We start from the raw sequence: 11,349 nt of genomic DNA, 5'->3' as shown, positions 1-11,349 counted from the left end.
TTCATTTGAGTGACTATCCCCGAATTTCGAAAACTTGAGACAAGTTGATACCCTAACTTAAGAAAGTACTGTACAATCAAAACTTATCAGTAGCACTGTTTTAACCCATACCACACTAGCAAAGAGACAAATGTGTTGGCTCACTTTTAAAGACTCCACGCAGCTACACCCCCCTCTCCACCATCGAACCATGCCTCGCGCCTTACCCTGGACGGAACTTGCTGTCGGCCTGAACCAGGAAGACATCGATCTACTTCTGGGGTCATTTAAAAGCTGCAAAATTGTAAAGGGCGACCATGTTCCATGCACTGTCTGCACCAACGCTGCGCCCCACAACATGAGAAAGCGCCTGTTACGCTGCACGTGCAACGAGTGTAAGGCTACAATGCCGTACGCTGGATGCGAGTGGCGCGGAAAGCTGCTAAAGTGCGAGCAAGAAGATCTCCTTGATCTCTTCAAGGTAGACTCGCACGTAAGTACTCGCCGGTCGCCTCGGCCACCCCGCATTACGCGAGCAATGCAGAGTTTTGCCCATGAAATGGCGGATCAAGGGCTTAAGCCAGCGCGGATCCGTACCGGATTAATGCGAAAGTTTAAGCTTGGCCCCGATACGTTGCCGCCTTTAAAGGTCGTGCAACGTTTCGTCTACAACTACCTTGCTAAAACCGTTGGTGCCAACGACTACCTCGACGACGTGAGGCGTATGGTTCGCGAAACAGCCTTCACAGGCCAGGAGCAAGATTTCGATGCATTTTCATTTGTGTGGAGAACGAAAGAAAAGGGAAGACCGCACGTTGGGTCGGGAGCTGATGCAAACCCGTTTTTGTTGGGGGTGTCATCGAAGAAGCTACTGCGCCAGGCAGATCGAGATCCTGCGACGTTCGTCCTGCACATGGACGCAACGCTCAAATTGAACCACGTTGACTACCCTGTGTTTGGCGTAGGCATCACAGACTGTTGGCGAAAGTTTCATCTCACGGCAATTTTTGTGTCTTCGCAAAGGAAAGAAATACATCTTTCTGAGGCGCTAATGTCCCTTCGGAAGGTCTACTCTCAAGTGACCGGTAAACAACTAGCTGTGCGATTTGCGATGGGCGACGCCGACGACGCTCAATACAATGCCGTCGCTCGTGTACTCGGAGCTGGTAGCGAAGTTAAAGTACTCATGTGCTTTTACCATGTAGCTGCAAAAGTGCATGAGAAGACGAGGAGGCTCCATTATTCTCTCTACCCTGTAGTGGCTAGAGGTGTTCATGACCTGCACTTTGCCGCCAGTGAGTTGGAGTATGAAGAAGTCAAGACACGAATGTTGAACGACTGGGCGCTGATTCCGGGTCTTGAGAGCTTCACGGAATATTTCAAGCGCCAATGGTTGACGGGTCGATTTTGGAGGTGGCAGGTCTTCCATACTCCTCCAGCATTTGCTGTGACGAATAATCCTGTTGAAACGTTCAATGCGTCCCTCAAACGCGATTACACGCTGCGTGTAAGGATGAAAATGGGCTTTCTGCTCCGTCAGCTAATGGCATGCTGCACTCACGAAAGCACCACTTCAAGATCATTTGGTGTGGACCCAGCACCAAGTGTCACCCTTGTTGGTCGCGCCAGTGCAATGACACGTGACTTTAGGCGAACGGCGCAGCAGGAGCGCGTGCCAGCGGTCTTGTACGCACGAAGTCGAGGCGGAAGTGGAGGAGAAGCACGCGCAAAGAGCTGCGAGTTGTTTGAGGAAAACGCAACTGGCAGAGCATGACTGAGGGCCAACGGAGGCCCAGTGGTAGGAGCTTGTGTTAGCTTTTGCGGCAGTCTAACTAAAATACGCTTCACAAATTTTGCTGCACTCTAACAAAATGACGCTTCACAATTGTTTAAGAGCTCACGTTGCTATAGGAGCATTCCAACCGGACACCGAAAGCCTTCAAAGACTCGGTGAAATCTATTTCCCTATAACTAAAGCTCGATCTGTGGTGTAGCTGCAGAAACATCGCTAATGTTGGTACTAGAGTCACGTATTTCGTCTTGGTCGACAAGTCCCAGGATTGAGCGAGCGACGGCCTAGTCAATGTCATTCTGAAAACATTTACAGTCATCACAGAGGGGAGAAACTAAGCAGCGCCCAAGCTGACAGCAACCAAGTATACATAGGAAAAACACATGGACAGATGGCTTGATCATCTTATCAAGATGTATGAGAAGGTCTTCGCTATCTTAGTAACAAAATTATATTCCTAGACGAATTTCCTCAGCTAGCACTGTCATAACTACAATCAAGACAACCTACAAACACTACCCACTCTTACGCCATCGACGCATACCAACATGCAGATTGCAGACAGAGCTCTCATCATTCAAGACGTTTTTAGTAGCTCTACTCAGCCTTCGGCAATTCAAGCATATAACATTGACCCTCCCACTGAAGGTGTATACCTGCAGCTGAGGACGTGATTCAAAGGTGGACTATGTCAAGGCACTTCAATGTATTTTGACAGAGATGGAGAGAAACAAGAATGGTGCCATCCGAACCAGACTATTGGCTTGTGCTAGAAGTGATAAACCAAATAATACTCGTCACCTTTGAGAAGAGGATCGTGTTAGAACGATGCGCGGGTCAAAACGCATGGGATGCCCAATGCGTAACGATAGTAGCATTCGACGAGAACAATACTGAAGATCTATGGAAAGTTGTACACACACGTGATGGAAGTGAAAAACATAATCATAGACCTTCTTTAGACGTTCGAGTACATGTCGCACACATACGACGCAGCTCACAGCAGAACACAGCACCAGATGTGTCGACAGTGAACGATTTAATATTTTTCCAAACGGCAGCAGGGGTTCCCGTCTCGAAAGTGTACGCCACTCTCTTACTGGCAAACACTAGATCACTTCTCATTCCCAAAGACATTGCTATTGTAAATAATGCTAGTCGAAGGGAGCTGCTGGTAACTGACACAGCAATGGAAGCTCCTTTTTGAAAGCTGACAGAGCATGGCTTCCACTTCAAGTATGAAGCTGACCAAGATTCACGACGTCTTACGTACCTGTTGTGGGCCCATTCAGACACCATAAAACTTCACCGGGATTAATAAGATGCTCCCTCTCGCTCAGGGTTGGTTACCAGGGGAAGCTGAGACCAGTTACACGTGTGCATTTGCTCAGCTAAAGCTCTGCTTGTAGAAAACTCTGTCCGGTTACCTTCTTGCAACGGATCGAGATCTTGCGTGCATGAATGCAAGTGATGCTGTATTTCCTGGTTTACCGAAGCTTTCGTGCCGCTGGCATGTCAATCGCAATGCTCTCGCACGTTTCCAAGACGATTTTGGAACTGTACGACTTTCGCAACCAGGACCAAATGGAGATATGCAACAGAATTTAGTAAAGACCGATGTCTTTATGGCAAAGTATTATGAGGCCGTTGCTTCGGAAACTAAAACCGAATCCGATGAACATCGTGCTGCACTTCGTGCGCTTAGTATCGTTACGGCAAACTATCTGGAGCAAACGTGGTGAAAGAACAAAACACGGATTGTCAAATGGTGGACAGACCGGTACACGCACTTTGGATGCCACGACACGTCGACGATAGAATTAACACATGCCAAGATAAAACGATGGCTCGAAACGTCAAAAGGATATCTTCTAACCGTGTTTGTGAAACTTCTACCATGGTGGAGCGCTGCTGCAAAGACGATCAGCTACTAATCTTCACAAGATGCAGCAATATCACCGCACAGATCGCGTCATTATTCAGCAGTAGTTCGGTTGATCTCGTCGCATGCCCTCACAGAGACGGACAAACTGTGGACAGAAGCTCGCAAGCTTGTCACTACTGGAGGCGAACGAACCCAATGTTCAGGCGTATTTCGGCGACACATGGCAGACCATGCATTCATGAATTAGTGGACATTTAAGAGTCAAATGGTCAGCTGAAGAAGATCTTACCCGAGCACTTCGATATACATTGATGGATTCTTTCAAATGACACACGCGTACAATGTCGGATTCTCGAGCCAGCAAACTTGAACCCCAGGCGCGAATTATCCAACCAGCAAAGGCCATATACTGCTGGAAACGGCTCAGGCAGAAAGCCGTCGTAGTTCGAGAGAAACGACCGAGCAAACACTGTAGATCCACCCGGTTTTTCTTTTCAAGCGCTTCTGGGGGAAGATAATGCCAGTACAATGACATATTTGCAGCCACGGCCATGAAGTTACGCCGGCTTCAATTCATTTTAGTAGTGTAACAGACCTAGATAATAAATTAAAAACTATATAAAAACTACATGGGAGTGAAAGCACTGCTAGGGAGTGGCAGGCTGTCGCTCCGGTGGTGTCGTTTGAAATCTTGGCACCCCCGCGTCCAATGATATGCCATCACTGGTGTGGAGGGAATCCAGCATTACGCTTGTTGTTGAAGAACGACATGGCAACCCGAGTTAAGAAGGTCCGACTATTAATAGCCGAGCTCCAGCGCCTGATACATGTTGTGGAAGACCTGTTGTCGTAAACGGAATCTACCGAGCATTTAGCTCACGCCTCGATTTTTAGCCCTTTCTACGAAAGGAAGAGAGCGCAAGTTAGGCCAGCTTTGCTGAAAACGCTGCCTAGAGAGTTTAAGCCATTTAATCCACACAATGAAAGCTTTGAGGATCTGTGGATACGCGTTTCTATTCATTTGCGTAAGCGCATGATCCTCTTCGTGCAAAATGCAAAGAACTCACGTGAATGATTGCATTATGCACCAATCACTGCGTGAGCCTAGGTGCTGTCGCCCATATGCCGCGCGACTGCTGTCGCTGCCGAGCGCACTGCACAGGTGCAAGCTTCCCGGCCTTTCGAGCTGGAATCCAAGCGACCAGTTTTGTAGGGCAAGAACTGCCTTTATTTTTCGTAGCACAATTGTTCTCTCGCTAGAACACCTCTGGTTGGTGTTCTGAAAAACTGCATCCGGAAGCAAAACATATGCAGGAGCGCCGTAATTATGAGCCAATCAACTTGCTTAAATTATTCGGCATAGAGCACTTGAACCAGGGCCTAAGGCCCTGATTCAGCACCTGGTTTCGAGGAGTTAACTATGCATGGTACTATTCTGAGCGTTTATACGCGAGCAGGTAGGCCAACTCACAGTTGCCGTGTTAGAGACCACGTAGACCAGCTCACCTTCAGCGAGTATCCAGGCGCACAGCACTGTGCGGTCGTTATTTCAGTGTCAGAACTTCCGTACGATAGGAAAATCCGGAGCTGCTGTCTTAATTTCGCATTCAGTAAACTCTATCACCATCCTCTTTTAAAACTAAAGTTTGTCAATTAAGATTCAGTACCACTCTTGTCGAGTGAAACCTGTTTTTTTTTTCTGGTTAGTCCAATTAAAACCCTAGATCAGATTTAAAATTCAGCTAAAAAAACTTCATTAAAATTGACTGGAGAGCCCGAATGCTTTCGCGAAACTAACGTTAACATATGCTGCATTTGTGGAGACGATCATAGTTGCCTGCGAACCTAATGAAATATATATGATTTCACTATGGTGCGAGCTTAATATGCCAGATTAACGGCATTTGTGATAACGACGTCATCACACATTATTGCAACCTTTCACAAACAAAAGAGCAAAATGGCGCGCAGGCAAAAGCGAGACGCTGAGTACTCAGCTTCAGTGGCTCAGTCGCTCCAGTCAAAGAGGACGAAGATAAGCACCAAACGTACATATCAGTCGAAGGTGAACGCCATGACTGCATGGCTGGCCTTGCACTTCCCGCAGACAATCGACAGTATCACGAAGAAGATGCTCATTCCGCTCCCTAAAGAGGCTATTCTGGATTTTTTGGGCATATCTGTAGTCCTCCTCACATGTGTGACCGCGATAACATGGGCGCACAAGATGCGTCAAGTCTTCCCCTTTCGGCGTCGTGTATTTGGGGCTATCGCAGTGCTCTTGTTGACGTCTATCGCGCACAACTTATTGAGTTGGACCCCCTAATTGACACAGAGCTTCGCCGGGTTCTCGAGGGCTACCAGAAGGTCATAAATGATCTACAGAGCGGGGTCTGATGAAAATCAATGAAGGGAAACGTCAACTAAAAGGTTTCGGATTTGAACTCCTGGCTCTGAAACTAATGAAACTTGAGCCTGTAAAGAAAGGTCAAGCCTGGTCGACGGTGTTATTTAGCTAGAGTTTTTTTGTTCTCATGTGGAATTTAATGAGCCGGGCGGATTCGATTGATACAATCATGTTGCAACATATAGAGTGGTCTGCGGATTGTCTAATTGTTGAGGAGCAAGGTCATAAAGGAGATCAAACTGGAGCCGAGAGGTTTGGCAAGCATGTTTATTCCAACCCCTACACCCCATCGCAATGCCCTGTTCTCGCGCTCGCTGTACTACTATTTTGCTGTCCTGAACGCGGTAAGGGAGGCAAACAACAGCTTTTCCTGGGAAGTGACTCAAAGGATCGCTTTGGCCGCTTGTTACGTCGCGTAATCAAGTTTTTCAGCGAGACAGAATTGTGTATACTGGGCTGCATACCGGAGGACATCGGCACCCACAGTCTGCGCAAAGGCAGTAGCTCGTATGCGCTTGGACAAGTAAGTGGGCCAACCCCCGTCTCGGTCTACTTGTGTATGGGCCAAAGTGTGGGAAATCTGAAAGACAGATACATTCATTTTGGAGAGGGAGCTGATCAACTATGTTGTAGAATGATAGCAGGACTGCCATTCGATTCAGAGTGCTTTGGGGTATTGCCTCCACATTTCCCTCCCGAAATGATTTCAAAAATGACGATCGATTACCGAAATGAAGTTATGAGTGGCTACAGTAGCTATCCACGCGGTTTACAGTCGGCTTTTCCATATTTGATAGCGTCACTCATCCACCACGAACATTATCTTCGAGTCACGCTATCGTCGTCGCATCCGATATTTAAAGCACGAGTATTTTCCGCAAATTCCCTTCTCGACGATCAGCGTGGTGTGACGATTCTTGCAATTGGGACGTCACCGGTGTGTGGCCTAAAGGCAACCGGAATTCCCGCACATCTCGCGGTAGGAAAGCAAGTGAACGAGCAAAGAGATGAGGTCGCCACCCTTCATAAAAAATTCGAGAGCATTAAGTCTGAAATAGTCGTAAAACTACCAAATCAAGTTGCCGTTCAAGGTGTTACGGAAATGCGGCAGCATTTTGTGGTTAATGGGGTTGCTCCAATTTCGCTGCGCGATCTGGATACCCGGATGAGCGATTTACGGTCCACAATGGCTACAGAGTTTCGCAACCTTATCAGCGATCTGCAATTGGGTAAGTCTGCTACTACCAGCAAGAGTATTGCGAGGGAGCAGCAATCAGAATGGCGTTCATGGCCGTGGGATGATGGTAAGCTTGATTATGCTGTTCCAATAGGCTGGGAGGTTTCAGCACGAGCGAATGTAAAAACTATGTGGAACCTCTGGTTTTTTGGTGATCGTGGCGCCAAGATTCGTCCATACAGACAGCTAAGTAAGCAGCATGATGTTAGTGCAGCTCATCGAATGAGACACTCACGCGTTAGTATTGTGATGGAGTACCTGGAGCAGCTTGCGAAGGAAACCACCGCACTACCAGCTGAAGTGACTAGAATCTCCGACCTTCAAATCCCCACTGCCGACAAGGTGTTTGATGCTGCCTTCTCAACAATGATGTCAAACCTTTACACGACAATACCTAAAAGAGCGGAGGAATTATCTTGCGGGACGCTTTACAATCGACTTTGAATCGATTGCAAAAGCGCTAACATGAATAGCTGATTCCGTACCCATAACATCTGCCCAATCATAGCATGAAATATAAATGTGATCTGATTCCCATCACAAAGGCCGTCATTATAAACATTATGCTAAAGACCACTAAAGTAAATATCATTACAATCAATACCTAGTATAGTTTAGAATGCTCAATCTGCTAAAAATAAGTTGACGTCTACGCGTTGGTCGCCACAATCTCCGTCCGTCTGATCGATCTCCTTCTCACATGGTGGCGATGGACGAACGAACTCGGACTACTAGCTGGGGCGCTCAGTACTATGCCGAGCAAGAGCATCAGAAGAGCACTCGCAACTGGAGATCGACCCTTCATCCTTCGGTATTACTAGCCGTGTGTGGAGTCACTGGACGATGCGTGATCGCTCCGTTGGTGGTAGCCATTGTCTGTATCACTACCGGGTACTTCACCAGCGCCACATTTTTCATTGATGCCAAACACAGTTACTTTGCCTATAGCCAACTGGACCCAATCATGCGTGGAGGCTGCCACACTTGTCTCTCTTCCTGCCGTAAAGTATTAATCCAGCTTGGCGCTTTCGGTAGTGACGCAATTATCAGTATGCCGGTTTACGAGAACTCTCAAGTAGTGGCCAACCTTGATGCGGCAGCAGGAGACTACAGCAAACTAACCTCTGAAGAGATAACACTCGCAGATAAACTGGATCATGATGGGGCGGTATGTTCTGTCGCAATTGGAGCTGTGAACGACTGGGGGACTCCTAACGTTGCGATTGGTAGCACACCTGAGGGATACTAAGCGTGGTTAACACACTGAATTTGGCATTGGCTCCACAGATGAAGCGTGCGCTAGAAGTGGCTGTGGAGCAAAAAGAAAAGTGTGAATCGCGTTGGAATCTCGGTGTTGTTTTGCGTCTTCACAGGTTTCAGACGAGCAAAAACAGTGCAGATTATTCATCTATCTCTGTTGCTGACTTCAACACGTATCCGGATTATGCAGACTGTCGTCCTGATATCCCAAACCAGGGGATTGTAGGCCTTAAATTAGCCTATGCAACTAACGGAGAAGACTTATTAGCGGTTGTCCCTGATCGACTTGAGTTTCCTTACGAGATTGAGAGTAGTAGTCTACCTACCGTTTCGCGTTACATCAAGACAGTACCAACGATTCACGGATTCAGCCTCTACTGCGTTCGTTCTTCTCTGGTTGTCGAGTTCGTGTAGTGAATACTACTGGGGTCTACGTCGAGGATGGATGTACGCTAATCGATCACTGGCGTTCGTATGGACTGACGTTACAATCTCCCGATGATTTGCCAGTGTGTTCAACTGGTGACGTTTGCGTTCACAACATGTACAACACAGTGTGGGAGTACGTACACAAACTCCCTCGCTGCTGCGGATCCAACGCGAGTAATTCAAATCATCAGCGTGTTCCGCAGTCGATATGCTGACACCGTAGCCTTGAGTATGTTACCAGGTGCTATCGTCGCTCAGATCCTGCTCATGGGCATCGTTAGTCTCTACCAGGTAATGTCCTCCAAGCGCTCTGTGTTGCTATCTCAGATTTGGGCGTATCGCTGCCAGAACGGGCGTATGCAAGCTGCCTATCTCGCTCAAGTCATGTATCACTTCGCGTTCAACTCGGACATGTACTACCTCGGACTATCAACCGGAACGCTGTCTAGTGCCTCCATTATGAACCTCGCGCTAAGTTTTTTCGCCTTCTCTTACTCGTTCATTAATGTCATCAAGGCTCGAGCTGGAGAGCAGGCGCTCGACCGAGACTTTCGATTACTGTGGGAAGTGGTAATTCTCACGGCAACTGGCTGCGTGGCTGGTGTATTATCGTTCTTCAGATACACCTCGCTATCATTTATTGGCGACCCAAATGGTGACTTATTGCGACTAACGTCAGCACGAGGAGCGAAATATTGCGGTTTGAAGGATTCGTGCTACGTCTTTATCGTGAACTTGGGGTTTGTCATCACTGCTGCTGCTCTAGCTCTGGGCTTACTGACGAATTGTATCACTTTAGTGACTAAGCTGTGCCAAAAGCGTCGAGGAGCAAGTAAATACCGTGTCAACAGTGCCGTGAGTACACCAGAAGGAATGAAAATTCAGATAATGACGACGTTTGAGGAGAATTGTCTCGGTGTACCGTTCACGAGGCTCTTCAAGGACTGCAATGACTTTGCTTATGTCACTTACAGGGATAAACGGTGCTCGACAGTGGAGGCGATACTACTCACAGGATATTTGTTCTACGGCGAGCACGTGTACCAAGCTACCGCCGTTGTATTACGGTTTGTGGCTCGTTTGGTACCACGTAAATTCCTCCGAACTTTTAATCAGCTTCTACTCCGCTGGCATTACGACCCAGAGCAAGGAACATTAACTTATGCGATGTCGTGTACATGGTATTCGGCTAGCGCAGAGAACTACAAACTTTCAGAAGCAATGCCGCTAGCATGATCAACGTTCGCGTCCATGAAGCTAATACAAATTGGGTCTCAGTCTAATCCGATAAATTTCGACAACATTTAACTCAGGGACACAGGTTCGCGTGAGCTCAAGCAAGAGACATTCGACTCCTGCGGGCCCCGTGAGATCAAGATGATGTGGTGTGGCGCCCAGGGAATGACTTCATCATTTTCACTGATTGTAAGTAAGTTAAATGCTCAAAGCTGCTGTTGCGCCTATAAACTTATCGGCGTTTCAGCCTTTGAACTGCGCAATTCAAACGTTTATTAACGGACCCATGATTTCAATCCGGCAAACAGCGACGGTGAAATTCGCATTTTGTTCAATTTCAAATTTTCACGAATCCCAACTTGTTATAAATTCGAATATCATCCAATCATGAATCGCATCTTCTCGCCACGTATCAATCAGGGGACAAAAGTTCCATAGCTCAACGTCACTAGCAAATCGACCGAGCGAAGCACTTATCGATCATTTGCCATGGCGCCTAAAGTCCTAGCGCTTCTTGCGACGGTGCTGCTGTGCTGCATCGCCTCCGTCGCAGGCCAAGACGCCGCCCCCGTCGCCATCCAGGCGCATGCTAGCCATATCCTCGTAGACACGGAGGCTGAGGCCGACGACCTGAGTGTGCAGCTGGGAGAAGCCTCCAACCTCTTCCTTAAGTTCGCACAGCTCGCCAAGGAGCACAGCAAATGTCCATCCAGCCGCAAGGGCGGTGACTTGGGTACGTTCGACCGCGGCCAGATGGTGCCTGAATTCGACAAGGTTGCGTTTGAGGGCGAGATCGGCGTCGTGCACAAGGTCAAGACCCAGTTCGGCTGGCATCTCGTGCTGATCTCCCGTCGTCTGGATGGCACGGAGGAGCCAGACAAGTACCGCGATCTCAAGCAGGCGCTGCTAAAGATTATGCCTTTCCTTGGCCCCATTATCCTCATCTTTATCATGGCGTATGGTGCCCGTGGGAGCAAGGGCGGTCCTCGTGCCCGCGCGTTCCATATCCTGGTGAAATCTGAGGACGAGGCTGATAAATTGTTTAAGGAGATCGACGCTGCCGAGGACAAGAAGACGAAATTGTCGGAACTGGCTGGAAAGCACAGCACTTGTCCGTCGGGCAA

General features: G+C 48.0%; 2 protein-coding genes across 2 annotated transcripts; both read left to right on the top strand.

Annotated features, from left to right (window-relative positions):
* Positions 1-8,009: 8,009 nt before the first annotated feature.
* PITG_20142 (uncharacterized protein) lies at positions 8,010-10,225 on the top strand (the record flags this gene model as incomplete). The annotated part of the gene is made up of 5 exons (XM_002895881.1): positions 8,010-8,472; positions 8,541-8,887; positions 8,932-9,122; positions 9,181-9,832; positions 9,893-10,225. The coding sequence occupies 5 exons, from the start codon at positions 8,010-8,012 to the stop codon at positions 10,223-10,225; spliced, it is 1,986 nt and encodes a 661-aa protein (XP_002895927.1).
* Positions 10,226-10,714: 489 nt separating this feature from the next.
* On the top strand, positions 10,715-11,135 carry PITG_20141 (PpiC-type peptidyl-prolyl cis-trans isomerase, putative; the record flags this gene model as incomplete). Its single annotated transcript, XM_002895880.1, has 2 exons — positions 10,715-11,046; positions 11,123-11,135. 2 exons carry the CDS (start codon positions 10,715-10,717, stop codon positions 11,133-11,135), a joined length of 345 nt encoding a protein of 114 aa, XP_002895926.1.
* Positions 11,136-11,349: the final 214 nt, after the last annotated feature.

Source organism: Phytophthora infestans, genomic scaffold (assembly GCF_000142945.1).
Source record: "Phytophthora infestans T30-4 supercont1.124 genomic scaffold, whole genome shotgun sequence".
Classification (NCBI taxonomy): Eukaryota; Oomycota; class Peronosporomycetes; order Peronosporales; family Peronosporaceae; genus Phytophthora; species Phytophthora infestans.
Note: the sequence above shows the minus strand (reverse complement) of the source record. Positions and strands in the feature narration are given on the sequence as shown.